We start from the raw sequence: 19,720 nt of genomic DNA, 5'->3' as shown, positions 1-19,720 counted from the left end.
CTATTGGTGGAAACCTGAAAAGGCACAGAGGGGACAGATTTATTTGTGAAGAATGGACTCCAGTCACACCACAAGGCAAACCTGAGCTGGGACCCAACAGGGCTCAGAAAGGTCTGAATCACATGACCTATGTGACTATAAATCATAATATCCTGAGTGTCAAATAATCACTCAAAACGCAAAACAACACGATTAAAAATTAAAAGGCTTTTATAGTAAGAAATTAACTTTGTCAGTTTACTTTCTTAAATAGCTTTTGATCCATTGCCAGTAGTTTTGCTCAGCACAAATGCACCCTTATATAACCAGGAAATCGTTAACATGTTAAGCTTCTACTTATTAAGACAAGAAACAGCATAACATTAGTCCTTCCAGAGGGGAATTGATTATTCCAATTGCTCTTTACCTTTGCTTCGGACTGACTCCAAATTCCACTTCTTCAGTTTCTCACCTGAAAGTTCCACAAGGAAGCTGGAGCTGTGACTGTTGCCATAATCACTGTGGGAATTTCAGCTGGTACAGAGATCGTGGTTTAGCCCACCCATGGTTACAGTTAATACAGTTTTGTCAACACTCTTTTCCGTGGTATTAAGCTTCTTCTAAGCCAATTAATTTGCTGATAGAATGGATTAACATACAGAGGTAAAACATTGACCAGTTAGAACTTGCAAATTCATATTTATTTTCTATAGTTAGTTTCCTTTGTGCTTTCCTCAGCAACTCATCATTTGCAACACAATCCAAGATCCATTTCAGATGATTAATTATTAATACTGAGTTTGTTGCAGGGGAAATCTCAGTAGCACTAAAAAAATGCCCTTAAAACCAACCAACCAAGCGAAAAAAACCCCAACCAAACAAAAACCAATACACCACCAACAAAACCCCAGTCTCAAAGCATCCATCATATAATAGAGATGGAGTCAGGCCATTGTCAAGTCACAGTTAATGACTGACTGAGTATTGCGTTTGTATTTGAACTTTTTGGAGCTCCAGATGATACTAAACAGTAATGACATCAAGCAATGTACTGAATCACTAGAAGAAAACCTGTCCCAGTTGATTTTCCAAGCACCATGATTGTGTTGCTGAAGAGATTGCATCTCTGTGATTTTATACAATAACCGAGCTCATCAACAGAAGAAACCCTTAGGAGACATATTTCTTGAGGGGCAGAAAAAAATCCCGATTTTTATCTTGGATTTGCTACTGAGTCATTTTGCACTGCAAACACTAAACCAGCATGCCAGCACAGAAACCCAGCACCAGGCCCAGCCAACCTGACTTGCTGCAGCAGAGGGAACCAGCTTTTCTCCTCTCATTCAGACTCAGCAAACACGAGGCCGTGGCCACGCTGCCCGCTCAGCCCAGCACACGGCACAAGCAAAGTGTGTATTTGTCATCCTTGGGAAGCAGCCTCGGGAACTGGACTAATACATGGAACACCATAAGGTCAAAATATCACACATTTGGACAAATAGCTCCTTACATACCCTCACAGAATCATTTTTTCCACCAAATGCTACATTTGTGTCTTTGCCAACAGTCAGCACAGTTGCCAAAGTGAAGATTGTCCAATAAAACAGAGAGTTCTTAGATCTCTATCCATCATTTTTTGTGAAGCTGCTGTAACTTACGTCACAATGAAATAAAAGTAATATAAAAGATGTTTAAGTCATCTTTTCTCCACTTTTTTCTATGTCTTGTCAAACAAATTGGGGAAAATGCCAGAATCTAGAGTATTTTCAGTTTGATGCATTGCTTTATTAACAAGTGTCCTTATTTCTGAGCAGCTCAAATCTGAAAGGGTCTATTATAATTAGTTTTCCAGATACTGTTGTTTCTGCAGTGATTGCATTACTATCTTAAGAAACTGTAACTTGTAACCATTCATAAGTTTTCTTCTTTATCTCCATTTAAAATTATTGCAGTATGAAATTTAAAATACTATATTTTTTTTTTAATGCCAGCATAGCATGAAGTGCTGGATATAAACCTTAGAAATATGGGAGTTCTAAGCTGCTGATAGATCCCTAGAGAAAGAGTGTTTCTGCTGTCCCACCTGGATTCCTTCATTATTTCTATGATTTGAGCACTTACAGTAATTTTGAAGGCCACACATTTGAACAGTTTACTGCAAGCAAAAGATTTATAACATCTCATTTATCTTTAGAGAAATATCATTACCTAGACACTCACAACTGAATGTTAGAATTCAGTGAGCCATTGGAAAATTTAGAAGGAAATAAAATGAGTGTATTTCCCTTCCACTTCTTTGGTACTTCTGCAGTTTAAACCTAATTAGCATAATCAAGCATACTAATGCAATTTCACAAATACTGGCCAAGTATTTGTTATAGTAATTTTTGACAATGCCATTTGTCAGCAGGAATAACTTTTGAAAGAGGAATGTCTTTGGGCATCAGTCATTGTTGCCCAAAGAAAAAAGAGCATTTTAAAGCTGCTTTACCTCAGTATGGAATCCAGCCTTGCTGGCTCTGAGTTCCCACCTCAGACAGGGGTGATCAGGTTCATGACTGAGACCACATACGGTAACAAAATCTTATTATATTATTACAAAAAAAAACCCAAACCAAAACAGGTGGTTAGAGCAGGGTGCAATAACACCAAGGTTGTGGGTTCAATCCACATATGAGCCATTCACTGAGGAGCTGGACTCGATGATCCCTGTGGGTCCCTTCTAATTAGGAATATTCTGTGAAATCTGTGAATTACTCTTAGCAACAAAGTAGGACTGCATGTAGACAATATTCATGAAGATCAATGCAGAGAAGGAATCTGCATCCTCTTTGGAATATATGTGTTCCATATTATGCACTTGTGAGACCATTCTTTCTTATTCAAGTGAGTGGAAAAGAATAATATTCTTACCTGGTAACATTTTCAAAATATTAGACAGATGGGATAAAACAACAAAGTTCCTACCTGGACTTCTAGGCTTGGAAATACTTAAACACTGGGCTCTGATTCTCAAGTGGAAAATGAAAAATAATACAGATTTTTCCTGGATGGAGAAACCACAGTGGAAACTATGCAGTCTGCATTTGTGTATCCATACCTGATACTTAAAAAGATTTTTACTGGAATAGTTCCAAAATACTTGGAATGCACAAAAGCAGATCAGAGTTATTTTATGCTATGACTTTAAAAGGGAAAAACTTATTCTGAACTTTATTCTGAACTGCCACTTGTTTCCTGCCCCCATGGGAATGCAACTTCACTATCTAAGATTTCTAGAGAATTATCAAAGAACAACACACTAAAATGACATCATTTTTGATTACAAGCACTTCTGGCAGACAGGTGAGCACATGGCACTGGCAATGTCTCCTTGCATTAAGGATGTTGTGTTTTGACTACACAGAGAAAGGTTTATGTAACAATTGTACCACCCTGCACAAGGAGCCTGCAGCAGCAAGGGAACTCTCAGAAGGAAAGTTTGGCTAAGTTTTTCCTCCCTTGTTTCCCAAATTAAAGCTCTCTGTTTCTGGCCTGAGAGCTTGCACTGCTGCAGGTGCTCTGTGCTGTGCTGCAGAGAAGCACGGTGCCTGAAGGAACAGTTGACAATTAGCAGCAACTCGGGCTGACTTGAGCGTTGCCTTCTGGGATTTCCACAATGTTCTCCAGGTCTGTGGAAACAGCAAAGTTATAAAATCAATTCACAAGAAATTATACCATCCAGTACTAAGGGTAACAAAAGCTGGATGCAGGCTTAGTCACTCCTGTAGGGTAGAACCTGGGTAGACAGTGACATGAATGGGCTTGCAGGTGTTTGAAACTGGCTTTTAATGCTTGAAAAACCTCCCCAGTCCTTCAGACTGTAAACAAGGAAAATACACACAAAAAACAAAACTCCACATACTGATGAGATTTCCTGCCCCAATTTGGGCCATGTGCCCAGGAGTGTTCTCCAGCTCCTTTAGCATGGACTGTTCGAAGGCCAAGGCAGCAACTCGGGAAAAGAATTCTTTGACATTTTCCCCTGGGGAGCAAAACAGAAATTATGTGTTTTAACAACTGCACATCAACAGATGATCAAGCATAACAAGCACATCTGTGAACAGCTCACTGCTCAATACTGGGACAGAACAAGTCTCTCCAACAATCTGCCTTCCATTCTGATCACTGCAGAGAGAACTTCTAATTTTCTTACTCTGGAATACTGTACCCTGTACTGCACCTTTATTTTTAGCCAGCAACAGAGAGAATTCAGTCAGTGGTATAATCTTTTTCCATTGCAAATGTTGAATAGTGGTGCACACGTGTATTTATGTAACTATCTATGAATTAAACATGCTCAGACACTGTGAAGCAGCTCAATTACTTCTTTCTGCAAACATGAAAGTGCGAGCACAAATAAAAATGCACAAATAAAATTTGATCATTAATAAACCTGAAGTTTCTAACAGCAACAAAATGAAAGAACAACAACAAAAAAAAGTGAATGGGGGGGAGAGGGGGATAATAAGTTCCTCCCACCTCAACATCAGTTCTTGTGGTTATTTTTACATCTTTTGCAGTATTTACCTGTTTTGGCTGAGACTGACCAATATTCTGCCTGCATCTCATTGGCAAAGCGGATGGCATCCAGCTCTGTCCTTTCACACACAGCATCTGACTGGGGAGACAACATGGAATAAGTGCAAAATAAAAGTGTATCTGGGCTGGTAACAGCACAGAGGTACTGCTTGCATCTGTCCTCTGATGCTTCCAGTTTCTCAGCAGCCTTTCTGACCTCGCCTTAGAACTCGTGCAACCAGACAGGACTGCGAGAACATTCCCAGATTTAGTGCTGCTTTTAAAATGGAGTCTCCACTCACCTCCCACAGCCCCAAAACAAAGCAGGGGGTAACATGAGTAACCATTGTATCAATACATAAGCAGCAGGGAGCTGGAAAGACAACAGCCCAGTTACATCCTTGTCACCCCATCACTCTCAGCAGAAGAGTTGTGGGACCAACTAAACACAACAGTTCTTTGGGTTTAATCTGTTTTGTTTCTGTCTCATAGCCACTTTTCTATTGCATCAGTTTTTACTGTGCTGTAACCCAATGGCCTTCCCCCCCTTTTTATTTTTGCCCTTTTTTAAGACTAAAATTTCTTGCCCTTTCAGTGGGGTTTTGCTTTCTTGCACTTAACTTTCAGGTCTTTTCACCCTCTCATTTGTTCTCTGTCACCAATCATAAGTATGCTGCTATTTGCTTTTGATTTCTAGCCTGTTTGGGATGGATGACACCAGTCATCTTTTTACAGTTTTCTGTAGATTGTCTTACAGTGGAGAACCCCTGCAAACTTGAGAAGAAATCTAAACATTTGGAAATGATTATGTAACATCAAGATGATAAGGAGAATTAATCCAGTTGGGAAGACACTGGCTTCACACTGAAGTAATACCTAGAACCTAAATTCCTTTGCTTTGCTCTTGTCTCCCTTTCAGTTGAAAGCACTACATTCTAAAATCAGAAATTAACTTACAGTAAGGTACTCTAGCTTAGACAAGGCTTCAGATGTGTGTCCTCAGAGGTCTGGCACATTTAGCTTTTATTGCAGCTCAGAAAAAGTAGCATAAACTACACAGAGTACCAGAAAAACTGACAGACATGCAATTTTCTAGGACTTATTTTCACTAAAGGGTAAGAAACAAAGTGCAGAAGTGATATTGTGGCAGTTGGGTGGAAATAAAAAAAAAAATCAATTAACCAGCAAATGAAACAAGTTTGTTTTGAAATCTTTAAAAACTAAGTATTGATAGCTGCAGGAAGAGAAACACAAGACTGAGAATGGTATAGAGAGAGTGCATTATATCCTGTTCTTCTGACAGTGCTGTCATATTCAACTAAGGAAGAAATCTTCCCTCTTCCTGAGTAATGAACACACTGTCCCTAAAAAAAAACAAATTAAAAAACCTTCAAGATCATTAGGTATGTTTGCATGTGCTTGAAAAATAACATGCAAGAAATATTTCATAACTACCCATTTTTTCAGAAACCCTCTTCTTAAATTGTTTCCAAGTAACTGTTCTATTTACTTGTTAAGGTTTTTGCTCAACAACATTGTGTACAACTTGTAAGGGAAATCATGAGAGGAAGTAGGGAAAATCCCATTTCCTTATCTGCATTCAATTTACTCACCACCAGATCTTTTTTTGTTCCAACTAGAAAGACAAAGCTGGAATCTGGTTCATTCTCCCTCAGTGCATCTTCTAGCCACTGTCTGAAATACAAAAGAGAAATGACAGAATCAGTCAGAGGGAATGAGGAATACAGGAGAAGGTAACAGATAATGGGGTCACAAGAAAAGTGAGAGGATGAACTTCTGTGAGAGTATCAAAAGCCTTTTTTTCCAGACAGAAAGAGATCCAGACCTATTCCAAGTCCTTTGAATACAACGTCTTCCACTAACAAAGTTCAAACATATCCACATTCAGAGTACAAATTCAACAATAATTATAGCACCCAGAGGGCATTTCCTATTATTAAGGAGAGGGCAAAGTTTTGATCAAGATAAGGAATAAGAAGGCAGGAAAAAAGGGAAAAGTCTGAACCACATAGCAGATTAGATAGAAAAGGGAATAAAGAAGAGCGAAATAATCTATTCAGCATTATAAAACAGCTCCCTATGAAGGCTGTATGATTCTTGTCTCACAAGCTTTTATATTTTTGTTACTCTGGCAATCAAGTTTCTCTTGAGTCATCCAACACAAGTCAAGGAGGGAAGGGAGTGTGTGCGTGTGTGGGAAATCAGGTTCACAGGCTTCAATTACTTTCAGCCAAGCAGAGACACTAATATATATATTATTTTACAAAGTCCTATGTAAATGAGCTAAGTACCATAGTACACATTCAAATAAGACAGAATACAGGTTGTAAAGAAGCCTGTACCTGCATTACAGTCAAAAAGCATGTTAGAAATACATATGCTGTGAACTGTGACAATGGTGTGGATCATAGATCCATGTAGGGTTTTGCATCCTGCACTGAAAGCAGAAGGAGTTTATCCATAACAATTAACGTGCTGTTGTAACCAAACTATTACAAATATCTGAACCAGTAAGTTTAGCTATATCTACATATATTTTGAGTTCTTAATTTTCTCTCCTCTTTTTGACAGGCTACCTCCCCAGAGAATCACTTCAGAAACTAGAGAAAGAAAATAATTTGGGGATATCAGTGTACCTAAAAAACGAGAGGCTCTTGAGACATTATGCATGAGATGCATCTCATCATTTTCACCACTTACATTAGGTGCCAGCCTGTTATTCTATTTATAGCAAATGAAGTAAAAAAAGAATGCTTTTGGGGTGTACTTCATCTCTTCCTGCATGTCTAGTTTTGGAAGGATCAAGCTTTGACTGAAGTGCTTTTTTCTCTGCACTGACTTTAAAGGCAGTCAAGTGTAAATAGTTCAAATCTATGCCCTGCATTTTCTTCAGAAAAATCCCACCCTATGCAGTCCAAACAAGTGACTGTCGTTTTTCATTTCTTAGCTCAAGAGAAAATACACTCATGATCCAGCAAGTTCTCAACACCTACATATGGAAGGCAATTAAACCTGCTGTAAAACCTTTCAAGGATAAGCCAAAATGCAGAAACTTACTTGGTGTGATCCAAAGTTTGGATATCAGCCAGATCAAACACTGTTATTATAACTGCAATAAAAGACAAGAACAGAATAAAAAGTAATTTGGTTAGAAGGTGTATCAGAATTCTCTCCAACCCATCTTGTTAAACAGAGAGAATGTTTACATATAAGGTGCAAGAACAGATTTAACACACAGGAGGTGGAAGACTATCCATTTGCTCATTCCTTTTCCTTTTCTAGCACCCAATAAGACTTAAGTCCTTAGTCTGCAACCTTATTTCATCTTTACCTGTAGTCTGCAGTCTACGGTGCCGTTAACCCTTTTGTTTTGGGACCACTAATTCCTGCAGAAATTGTCTCTTACCAAAGGAAATGCCAGAAATACCCACTTCTAACTCCAACATTAATCTCACCCAAACCCAAATTCTTTTCCCCTTAAACAGGAGTGCCAATTTTTATCACTGCATCATCAAAACATTCAGAGCTTGGAGATGTGACAACACATCCATTCACGAATTTCTTCATCCCTTCTTCCCTGCAGGAACAGACAATCCATTCCACCACACTGGGTCTACAGGTACCTTCCCAAGGAGCATATAGGCTCCTTTTATACATTTCTGTCTAAAACACAACCTCCTGACACAGCCAGGATCAAATTAATATTGTTCTCACCCTCTGCTCCTCGGTAGTAGGCAGATGCAATGCACTTGAACTTTTCCTGACCTGCTGTGTCCCATCTGTGCAATGGGGGGAAAAAAGAAATTTCAGGTTAATGAAACCCAGTGTAACCTGAGTAAACATGGTAATGAAGCAGCAGACTGGCACAAGGCAGAGAAGAATGTGATACCAGAGAAGTGTCACCATCTGGAACATGTTATTCATTAACTGCTGATAGAAATACAGTAAAGCTCTATTATTTAATGAAGACATGTGAACTCTGTTTTAACCTTTTTTTTTTAAATACCGTTTATTTTGGAGACACAATTCAAATATTTTTATTCTGCATGGTAATACCCTTTCCTCAAAACGTTTTTTTTTTCATCTATGCCATTTACATGGATTTCTGGGGCAGTCTAATTTTGTACATTTCCTGTGCTAATACTAAATAAATCATGTATTAACCCATGTTAGAGTCCTGCAGCTGCTAGATGGGATATCTGTACATACACTACAAATTAGAGACCTGCAGCTCAGTCTACCACCTACTAATGACACCATTAAATAAAATCAAGAAAGTGCTTTTTATTAATGAACATGATATGCAGTGCCCTCAGGTACTGCCAGCACTGCAGAGGTTTGGGGTTGTTGCTGCCACTCACAGATACTTCAAATTTATCTTGTATGGAAATCTCCCAGCAGGAGGGGGCACTAGTGCTTATCACATGGAAATGTTCTACCCAGCTCCTGAGGACTTGGCAAATAATGCAACCTGATGTTTAGTAGCTCATGAACCTTATTGCTTCAGTTTGCAAAACACTGATACATGAATCTACATTTTTAGGGGGACTCAAGGGCCTGGCATAATTTTCCAAAACACAATTGCACTGAAATGAGTGGGAAATGGATTCCTAAGTATATTTCAATAAATACCATGAGCCATCTATTTACATCAGTGATGTCACTGAAAAAAAAATGTTCTGAAGTGAAAAGGTTTTTAAGATTCATGCACTAAAATACCTCATGCAAAGCATCTTATTTCTGCTTTGGGTCACACTACAGTACAAATAATTCCATAATGCCCTCTACAGAAAAACATTTTCAGCCACTGAAAACACCAAAGGACTCCCTTCAGCAGACCCAAAGCAGGTGAAAGAAGGGCAGGATTCCCACTAGTCTGACAAATGAAGCTGAAAATCAAAGATAACAGGTTCACATACTAATAAAAACACTCCAGTCTTTCTATGACTTGGGGATAATTAATTAGTCCCTAACTAAGAGGTGTTGAAATCACTGGACACCTTAACATTCATTTCAATGGCTGCAGGAATAAAACTCCCAGTAAAGCCAAGTTCAGTGCTCATCATGCCTTTTAAACCCCAATGACAGACTGGGGTAACCCTAGAACTGGACACAGGTTGTGTCAAAAGCTTCCACTTCTCTTTCATGAAAGTTGAGTAAAAGAGGCAGAACTCTAGTGAAATGGCACAAGACATCCAAGATGAATTTTCACTGACAAGCTTGTAACGTTTTTTAGGGATGAGAAATCCAAGACAACAAAATTTTTACTAAAACTGCAGGTCCAGCTACAGAACCTTTTTTTCAGAACACATTATTCTTTGTGCAATTTCATTATTTTCAAAATATCTTTATTTCACTGGAGCCTGCAGCAATACAAGCTCTGCTGAGACTGTACTCTGAGCAATGCTTAACCATCCTGTTTCAACTTACATCTGGAGATGATATGGGATTCCAATTATCTCAAAACGTTCCATTTCAAAATCCACTCCAATGGTTGCTTTGTAGTCTCGGTCAAAATTATCTTTACAAAATCTGCAATTAAAAAAAAAAGGGGATGAAATACTAGTAAGACACAACTACAAATAACTGCAAAACTAACACTGTCAGGGTAAATTACGAAGGAAATAATTAACTAACTGTGGATTGGCTATATATTGTAGAGGCATATCTGAAAACACTAAGACACTGATTAAAAAAAGGAGATACTGTATAGCAAATTATGAAGCACAAACATCTAGTAAGCTTTCAGGATGAGATGAGAATCAACATTTTTGGACTGTCAAGGAATGTACAGTATCTTATAGTTTTACTTACAAGGGAATACATTTTGGGTCATAAGTAATGACTCAAATGATTGTCAATGAGATTAGGGTTTTTAAGTTCTACTTGAAGAAATAATAATGATGACAATGCTGCAAGCATAGAGAAAAAGGTGTCACAGTGATAATAAGCTACAGAAATTCAGTGATCTGTTCACTGGACCTAACTACAAAAAGCATAAGAGCTTTTTTTAACATTCAGTAAAGAATCAAGTAAGTATTTTTTAAGGCATTCTGCCTTAAAGATCCTTCTGCTCAAGCTTCTCCTACAGTCTTGCACTGTAGAAATGAGTACAGGGACCCACACAAGGGGCTGAAAAGGGCTCAGTGAACAGCCCTGCAACTAAGGAGAAAACATGAAACCAAGACTCAGACACTGAATTTTTTTTCCCATTGTTTAGCCTTTAGACTGGATGTCTTAAGAAAACAATGTATCATATTTGACTGGATAAAAGTACTTCAGAATATAATATAAACTGATTGAAGTGCTAGAGCATGACCTTCTGTGTTGGTCTTTCTCATACCATAGTCTTAGTTTTGTCTTTCATTTAATAACAAACCCATGAAGCTCTGGTTCAGGTTCATGAAGTACTACTCTCAGTGGACAGCAAAGAAATGTTATAACACTTACTTGAGAAGCAGAAAAATCAAACATCTGGTGAGATATACTATACCTGTTGATAAGACTGGTTTTCCCAACATACAGGTCTCCTACCACAACCACTTTGGATATTTTCAGCCTGTTATAAATATTTGAAAATGTTACATGGTTTTAGTTGCAATTTCAACAGTCTCTCTCTAAAAATTCTGATTTAGATCCTTAAATTGCAAGTGATGAGTACATGTCCCTGTGACTTAAGTATCCCTAAGTGCCACTGTGCTGCACAAGCAGAACCTTAAATTGCAAGAAAGAAGGTCACCAAAAAAACAAACCCTTCTGGAGCAGAAATAGTCTGTTTATTACTCTCTATATTTTTTTCTTAACTTTACTCCAGTGGGATATAACTTCTATTGAATTAAAACTGGTTTGACTACAGGTGTATACATTTGACAGTTTACACATAAGACTATAGAGTATCTACATCCTTTGCATTAAAATTAATCACAAGTTTCTCATTGACTTAAACAGTACAAATAAAGCCCTAAATAAAAGATTGCTGATAATAAAATAACCCACTGCAGAATGTGTCTCTGGGAAAAATAACCCACAAGGTTAGAGCCAATACATTTTCTGACTACCTGGAATAATATTAATCTGAAGCTGGCTTCATGTAAATAATCCTCTTTGCTCTAGGTCCTCCCCCAGGATACAGCAGGTGGGCTTTGGGTGACTCAGCCTGCATTCTTCAAATTGCAACTGAGTGTACCTTTTAGGAGACACAGGTGGATAAGTGAATGTAAGTGTTCTTGCTGACCTAAACTTGGATTGGCAAAAATGTCTTAAGAGGTTTAATGTCCTTTTCTAGCAAGGAATGGCCTCTTAAACAAAGGCATTAATCTACTGAGTACTATTTCTGGTTACATCAGATTTACATGTGATGCTGATTCCAAGTTACCTATTCTAAATAGTCCAAATCTTGATTGGTAAGCCACATGACTAATATTTAAAAAAAAAAAAAGAAGGTGTTTTTGGTGCCAATCAACAATAACTGAGTGGTCACAGGCCCCTATGCTGCTGAAATGTCTCTGCCTGATTAACTGTTACTGAGAAAATACTGAGTAAAATCAATGACCTTCAGGGAAAAGCAAAAAAGTAAGTGATGGTTTAGAGGTGTGTGTTCTATTAATTTGTACTGGGGAAAAAAAACCTCCCCAGATTAGACAATTTAACACACTGATGGAATATTCAGAGAGTCTTAACTACAGGCATTAGCTACTGAATTTCTCAGACTAGCTTTCCAAATGACAAAGAAATATTTTATTACTTGGGATAATGAAAAAGGAAGATAATGGTTATTCCTGTCAAGCTTTACAAGTACTGTACAAAACACTGGCTGCCCTTTTACCTCCATTACACCAAAAAATTATTTAAATCACCAAATAATAATCACTCTTAGAGAGCAGTGACAGAAAAGTGTTTAATTTTATTCACAAAGCCAAAATGTAAAGCTTTTTAGCTGTACTCTGTTACTAGAATAAGTTAACTGGACAGTAGTTTTACTCTGGAAATTAAAAAACAAAACAAAACCACAAACAAACAAAAAACCAAAACCCAAACCTCAAAATATATAGATGTTGGCATCAGAAGGGGAAAATGCCTCAATTCAATAAAGGAAGTAGCAAATTTACATGAAACTAAGATAGTGACTGTGCTCCTAAAAAGTAGTAAAGTCACTGATATCTCTCAGGGTGATACATTTTAGCTTTCTTTTTTTTTTTTTTAGCAAGACTCCCAAGTGAAATTAATAAAATGTTGCATTTAAAGATGTATATCATGACAAGTCTTGTGGTAATCACCAACTCCAGATTTGAAAGAACAGTGAGCTAACTGTCAGTATTCATAGAAGCTCCACTTTATGGAAGATTCTTCACACTGAAGCACAGAAGCATTTATCACTAAAACATACAGCTATTTATTTTGACTGAATAGTGATGGTTTCTAACATAGTTTAGCTTTCCTGCCTTGCTTCAGGAGATTAAATCAGTAATGGTAACAGTTCTGGGAGAGAGAGAAGGTGGGGGAAGAAAATAACTTCAAGATTATTACTAAGGCATAAAAGAGCTTATTTGGATTTTCCAGTGCTATGTATTTACCAGAATTTTGCTCCAGTTTTAAGGAACCATTTAAGAGAACTTCTCAGCATGTAAACTTCAAAAAAGACTAAAACTAGATTCTTAGGTGTTTCAAGAAACTTAGAACTGCTGTGTTTCTATCCCTCCAAAGCCTTTATTATCTGCTCCTTTTGAACACCAACAGAGAACACAACAAGGCTGGATCTGCTGGATCTTTTGAACGAAGTAAATGCTTTGAAGTGTTTAATTCAAAGGTGCTGAAAAACTATTTGTTGCTAAACTGCTCCACCATTTTTTCAGTGCTATGTATGCCAGCAGTAAAAGTATCTTTGACACTCCTGGGAAGAAGAGGCACTTTGTTCATTTACTGTCAAACAGGTCAGAGAACTGCCACGTGCATGGGCTTGGCTGCCTGGAAACACACTGGAGTGAGGAACATGAGGAATGAGGAAGGAAAAGCCAGTGAAGAAAGCAGGCTATCAAGAACTGAAAATACTTTCTTTGTTGCATACCTGGTTTGTTCCAAACTCACCCTGCTGCTGCAGTGCTCTGCTGACAGGCAGTGCTGACCTGGGCATGGAAGTGCTCCTTAAGCTGCAGACAGGCCTCAGGTGTGTACCACTGAAACACAGAACAGCTGCTGGGACAAACTGCCTGAGGGCTGCTTGGCAAGAGCAAATCAGCAAGGAAAAACAGGGAAGAAGATTATTCAAAGAGTTTGTCGGGCACAGAGTTATCCTGGCATAAGAAAAGGGATAGCTTGGCTTAGAAGGCAGTCAGGCTTCCCCACAGCTGTGTTGTAAAGCTCCTTGGGACCATCATTTGACCACCTTTCTGAGTGTCAGCATCCAAGCACCCAGAGCCAAACACATTTGCACATCATTCTGTACCACAGTAAGTGCCTTGAACTATCCCAGTGATCTAAGGCACACAAGACAGACAACAGATGGGAGCACACCACCAGCAAGTCATTATTCCTATGAAGTCTTTTCAATCTCTTCTAAGTGTGAAGCACTGTTTTTATTATTAACCTTTAACTAGGAATTAGTTAAAAATGAAGAAAATGTATTTGATTTCCTATTTGCTAAAAATACCTGTTATATTTTTCATAAAATTAAAAGCAAAATATGTGGCTGAGATCAAGCATGGAAAAAAAATGCTAACTCCCTTAAAAGGATGTTTTGAACAACTGAAAAAATGGAATGGTAGTTCCTTGTCCTTCCTTGTCCTTTACTCTGCTATTATACTTCAAATAAAAAAGTCTTTGGGGACATCAAAGGGCTTTTGTCTGTGTTTCTACAGTGCCTGCTACATTGGATTTACTGTATGACTAAGGTTCCTATACAAACAGAAAATTAAAATTGCCTCAAATTCTTCAACCAAAGCCTCCTAATTAGACTTTTTTTGCATATTTAAGATAAGCTATGGTTCCTATTTCCCCTTGGTGTTGGAGCTCTTTAAGCATGTAATTATTAATGTTTTGCTGAAATAGCAAGATAAATATTATAAGATAACACTTCTGTGGCAAGAATCACTTTTTGTAAAGGTTAAAAAGAAGAAGTGAGTATTATTATTAAAGAGGTCAGAATTGAATGGGAATTTGAGGTCACATTAAACTTTGAGAGAAATTCTTAAATAATTTGTAATTTTAAGAGAAGACAACAAGTGTACATTAAGTTAAATTAAAATAGTATTGGCACAAGGGAAAGATAGATCAGTGTGGCATGGGCTATACAGAATGCTTACCTTGGGAAAATGGGAGATTATTCTGTCCCTACTCACTGGGGGAACAAAATGCATTAGGCTGGACTTCATCCTCCAAATCCAGTTAAATACTAGCAGAGAGAAAATATGCAAAGAAAAATATAGTATTCAGGAATTACCTCAACACAGGGACAATATGATCAAACAAAAACTTAACTAAGTTTTTACAGACTTATTTTTTATTTTTTTTTGTCTTTTTGGTACAACTGGCAGTTCTTTCACTCAATTTGTGTTGAAGGAAACCTGTTTCTTATGTAAAAGGGACCACTTCAGTGTGCACAGCTCTAGTAGCAAACAGTGACCTTCTGAAACTACAAGGAACCAACTCTAATTCCATGGGAGGGCAGAGAATTGCTCACTTAATTCAACACAAGTGCTTGCACTTTAGCCCTCAAAGGATTTTGCAGTGCTTAATTTGAAAATCTTGCTCATCGTTGTTTCAAATGCCTCTGCACTGAGCACATTAATAAATGTTAGGGGCTACCAGATCTCATTTGGTCAGAGGGAGAAAGGAAGAAAGATGAAGCTGCCACATTTCTTGGCACAACATCAAACTTTCATCCAAGATCAGCCCAGAAAGAATGAAATCAGTAGATAGTCTGACATGGAAAAAGAATAATGCTCACATGAAAATCACAAACGCATTTAAATGTCTCACCTGAGACATATCAATTTGGTTATGCAATGAAACCTCGTGGGTTGCTGAGGGAGGGGACCCTTAATAGGGTACCAATTTCTTAGTGGCATTCAAAGAACGTTTCTAATAAGAGCATTTCCATCATGTAGCAAAGTGTAAGGAAGGACTCACCGCGCAGCAGCTGATGCAGCAGGATTCCAGCCACACAAACAGCTCAGCCCGCTGCTACGTGGCCATAGCAACAGGCTTGCAACAATTCCCTTCCTCCCGTTCTTCCACAGACCGGGAAGGCGGAGTTGGAGTGATTTAACTATACGCAGGACCCTGGGTTTAGAAGAAAAAAACCTGAGTTTAGTGGTCATACAGATTCCTCTGATCAGAAACCGCTCCATAATAAACACAATGGCCCCTAATCCTATATAACGAAACAGTTCCATTGTCTTTAAACATAGTTGTATATTTGGATACAAAGAGCAGGATTGACACAATTGCCAAGGAGCTAAGGGAGTGGGAAACTCTGACGGTGCTAATATTAAGCATAGTAGCAATTATAAAGAAACTCCTAAGGGATTTTTTCAGCATTTCAACTTGATTTCATCTCAGCTTTAGAGTCAGGATGCGCATGCCACTAATGAGACATTCTGAATTATATAAATGTCTTTCTAGTCATCAGTAATCTTGCTTTCTAATGTGCAAAACACCAAAACCAAGGATAAGAAATCACACAGCTCTTTTGTATTACCTAAGTATTGTTAATCGACTCATTAATTTAGACAGCATTCAGTGTGCCAGACTGCAATTTAGGATGCTAAAAGATTTTGCTATGTATTTCATTAGGATTTAAATTTCCAAATTTCAGGAGAAAAGAAAGCTCTCCCATTCTAACAGTCATATGTTGATAATGCTGGAACAGGCTTGGAACAAGGAGACAAGCCTCTCCCACTCCTGCAGCAGACTAAAAACGTTAAAGGGCAAATGAATGCAGGCAAGTAATTTTAAACAGCGAGCAAGTACATAACAAAAACCCGACAGTTGTGTTTTACAACCCTACAATAAGAACAATGCTCAACAAAATTGCTAGTCCACTACTTAGAATTAATGTTTTATTCTCTTTTGTGAGGAGTTGCTTTTAAACCACTTCAGACACCCACGTGACCTCGACCACACCAGAACAGCCACTTCCCCTCAAAGAATCCAGATTTGCAGCTGATGGGTTATTCACCAAAGAAAGCAACATTACAGTATTTATCTATTACCATATGGATAGTTCTACTTGTGCTACCTGTGACCACATAAAATTTGAGAGATCTAGAGCCTTTTTATGGTGTGCTCCCACCCTTCTGACAAGCTTGAATGACTGTATGGCAATATTAATGTCTTAATTAATGTCAGAACTATAGGTCTAAAAAGAAAAACTCCATTAGTTGGGTAAGAGTTTCAAACACTAACTTGCTTCTGTCATGTGTACATAGGCTGACTCACTGCTCATCTCCTAGAGCTCTTTCACAAACTAAGCTACAAAAATACCCCCAGTTCAATAATCTCAGTGAATGCAAAGTACAGGAGGAACCAAAGCAAACAAACAGAAATATATCAAGGGGCCATCTTCACTTACATTTATTGTATTTAATCTAAATCTCACACATGCATAAAAATATCCCAATTTACCAAATCAACAAGTTAGACACACCATTAGAGGAAAAAAAAAATAAGAAATACAAAGCTGCTAAAAATACTGAGAATGATCAGTGCTGAGATCCGGATTTTCTCTTCTTACAGAGCTGAAAGGGGATTCAGTCACCAGGGAGGGCTGGGAACACAGTGTCTCCACGGCATCACAACCCTCCTTATCTCAACGCTGCAAGAACAGGAGCACCGGCAGATTCTGTGGATAGACAAAGGATTTGAGGCAGGCATTCAGAAGGCATACAAAAAATAAGTTAATGCCATGACCACTAACAACATCAGTATTCCAAGCTATGGTGAAGGACAAGACAGTAAAATTCATGCCCAAAGCTGAGTCAACACTGAAGGACAAATGAAGTCTCCAGTTTTCTCCTGCCCCTTCTACTCTGAAAAAAGCTCACATTCTTCCTATGGAAATATGGTGAAACTTTACAAATATATAGTTAGCAGAAGTATAGTTAGGAAAGTAAACTCTTCTTTAAATAATCTGCTCTAAAACGTTGCAGAAAACAGTGAATCCTTTCCAGGAAATACTTTTTAAAGTAGTAATTTTTCTTTTATGGATTTTGAAGATCAACAAAGCAGAATCTATTCCTGTGATGTATTTTAATCCTGATCAGAATTACTTTGGATTAGTAAAATCCAGTTTAAAACCTTTGATTATAATTATTGTTACTCAGACATAATGAAAAAATCTTGACAATTTCACTATCTGCACTGAGACCGAAAATTTTACAGTACAAGCTATCCAGAGTTTTTCCCTGATGCCAGATCACATCTCACAACCCAGAACACTGTTAAGCTCTGCCAGCAACATTGCAATGGCATGTTCTTCCCATGCCCCTTCCTCTGAAGATCTGTGAAGCTACGTAATGATAACAGAAACCTTTACTACACATTCTAGCTGTTCATAGTGACATTCTGGAGAAGGTTAGGAAAGAAAACCTGGTCCAAAACTCCCTGAGCTCTCTTCGACCCTTGCACCTCAAGGCGCTCGCCTGCTGTCTTCCTGCCCGTAACTCGATCACCATTTTGTTCACTCTGAATTTTTCTCAGTTTTTATTTTTCTCAACTGTAACTACTTTGAAAACAGGGGGCGAGAAGAGAGACCGCACACTTCAGCAGAGAGGCGAGGTAGAACGGCCCCACACGGTGACCCCAGGGCGCCGTCCCTTCGTGCCCTCACAGACCCCGCGCCCTGAGGGGCCGCCCCTCAGCGCCCGCGGCGCTCCACGGCCGCGCCCCGCGCCCCACTACGCCATTGGCGTAACTTCCTGGCGGCAGCCGCGGCCACACGCGGCACTTACGCTGTTGGCGCAGGGCCGGACCCGGTGCTCGGCTGAGCAGCCGCTATTCACGAAGCGGTGCGTACGCAAAGAGCGGGCGCTGTGGCAACCAGGGCACGCGCGCCGTGCGCGGCCGGCCGGGGCTGAGGGGCGGGAGCCGGGACACGGCGCCTTCGGTTATCCGGTGCTTTTCTTTGGTTTTGAAGAGAGAAACGGAGTTGTCCAGCGGTTGTTTTAACTTTTCAGCTCTTTGGTTTGTGGTTTTTTTGTTGGTTTTTTTTGTTTTGTTTTTTGTGGAGCAGTTTTCAATACTGGAGGTCGTATGGTTCTGTCAGCAGAGCCGCTGTGCGTGCTGAGGGAAGGGGAGGGCAGCCACCGCCCGTTCTATCAAACGTTACCGAATTCTGAGGGCGGGTTTAAACTAGATCCCTTTTGAAACAATGTCACTTTGCTTGCTTTTGCTTTAATATTATTATTTTGACCTCCTTTTTGGTCGGGGCATTGGGCCGCTTCGTTTTAATCCTTTGAAAAACACTACCTCCATCACCTTGCAATTTTAAGCTTCTTTCTTTTTTTTCTCTACAGTGTTCAGTCGAGAATTGAACCAGAAGACAATTCAGCAGATGAACAGATATTAGTGCCGGTGACTGTGCACCAGTCCAGCCTCTTTCGCAGCTTCCTGACAGTGTTCGTGTGCTAAAATAGCTCCTCTGGGACACAGAGCACTGTTCAAAGTCAGTAGGTGTCATTTCGGCACATTATCTGTCCAGTCACCAAGTACAGCCATTTTGGAGTATTTTTAGAGATAGGGAGAATCCTTCCCAGGAAACTTCGGGATGGCACAGCCTCGTATCTCAGCCTACCTGCCCCCTGATATAGATCCCACAAAAGCCGCTCTGGCATTTGGGAGGAGGGCCCTTCCTAAGCTGAACGAGGAGTTACAGTCTGCTGAGCTGCTGACACAGCAGCGGGCACTGATGGCGCTCTGCGACCTGGTCCATGATCCAGAAAAGGTCTACCAGGCAATAGAAATAGGTAAGTGATGTGTTGGCATCAGCTCTGACACAGCAGGGCAGGCTGAGGGGGAAACCCCACTTTCCTTTCTTTCGTTACTTTTTCCTTACAATATCTTTGATGACACAAAATGCCCAGGAAAATTTTTCTGTTTGTTTTACCTTAGAAAGGTAAAGAATATTATAATGCCATATACATGGCAGTATTTTAAGAGTTACCCT

General features: G+C 39.1%; 2 protein-coding genes across 5 annotated transcripts in view; one reads left to right on the top strand and one right to left on the bottom strand.

The window, feature by feature from the left end:
* Window positions 1-223: 223 nt before the first annotated feature.
* On the bottom strand, window positions 224-18,402 carry RAB36 (RAB36, member RAS oncogene family). 3 transcript variants are annotated; one of them, XM_032706124.1, is made up of 13 exons: window positions 18,145-18,402; window positions 17,291-17,398; window positions 15,685-15,837; window positions 14,859-14,947; window positions 13,645-13,733; window positions 11,054-11,119; window positions 9,991-10,092; window positions 8,275-8,339; window positions 7,618-7,669; window positions 6,153-6,234; window positions 4,549-4,639; window positions 3,884-4,003; window positions 224-3,650 (listed from the first exon to the last, which is right to left on the bottom strand). In XM_032706124.1, exons 4-13 carry the CDS (start codon window positions 14,925-14,927, stop codon window positions 3,589-3,591), a joined length of 798 nt encoding a protein of 265 aa, XP_032562015.1. In that variant the 5' UTR covers window positions 14,928-14,947; window positions 15,685-15,837; window positions 17,291-17,398; window positions 18,145-18,402; the 3' UTR covers window positions 224-3,588. The 3 variants fall into 3 exon arrangements, with proteins under 3 accessions (XP_032562015.1, XP_032562013.1, XP_032562014.1); XM_032706122.1 differs by lacking the exon at window positions 224-3,650 and having other exon boundaries at window positions 3,692-4,003; XM_032706123.1 differs by lacking the exon at window positions 224-3,650 and having other exon boundaries at window positions 3,692-4,003; window positions 18,317-18,378.
* A 173-nt stretch (window positions 18,403-18,575) lies between these two features.
* RSPH14 (radial spoke head 14 homolog) overlaps window positions 18,576-19,720 on the top strand; it is a 76,199-nt gene continuing 75,054 nt past the window's right edge. The window contains exons 1-2 of one of the 2 annotated variants that reach the window (XM_032706121.1): window positions 18,576-18,713; window positions 19,071-19,520. In XM_032706121.1, coding sequence (XP_032562012.1) covers window positions 19,322-19,520 — 199 coding nt within the window. In that variant the 5' untranslated portion in view covers window positions 18,576-18,713; window positions 19,071-19,321. Of the gene's footprint in view, window positions 18,739-19,070; window positions 19,521-19,720 lie in introns of both variants that reach the window. The other variant, XM_032706120.1, reaches the window with a different exon arrangement.

Source organism: Chiroxiphia lanceolata, chromosome 18 (assembly GCF_009829145.1).
Source record: "Chiroxiphia lanceolata isolate bChiLan1 chromosome 18, bChiLan1.pri, whole genome shotgun sequence".
In the NCBI taxonomy this organism is placed as follows: domain Eukaryota; kingdom Metazoa; phylum Chordata; class Aves; order Passeriformes; family Pipridae; genus Chiroxiphia; species Chiroxiphia lanceolata.
Note: the sequence above shows the minus strand (reverse complement) of the source record. Positions and strands in the feature narration are given on the sequence as shown.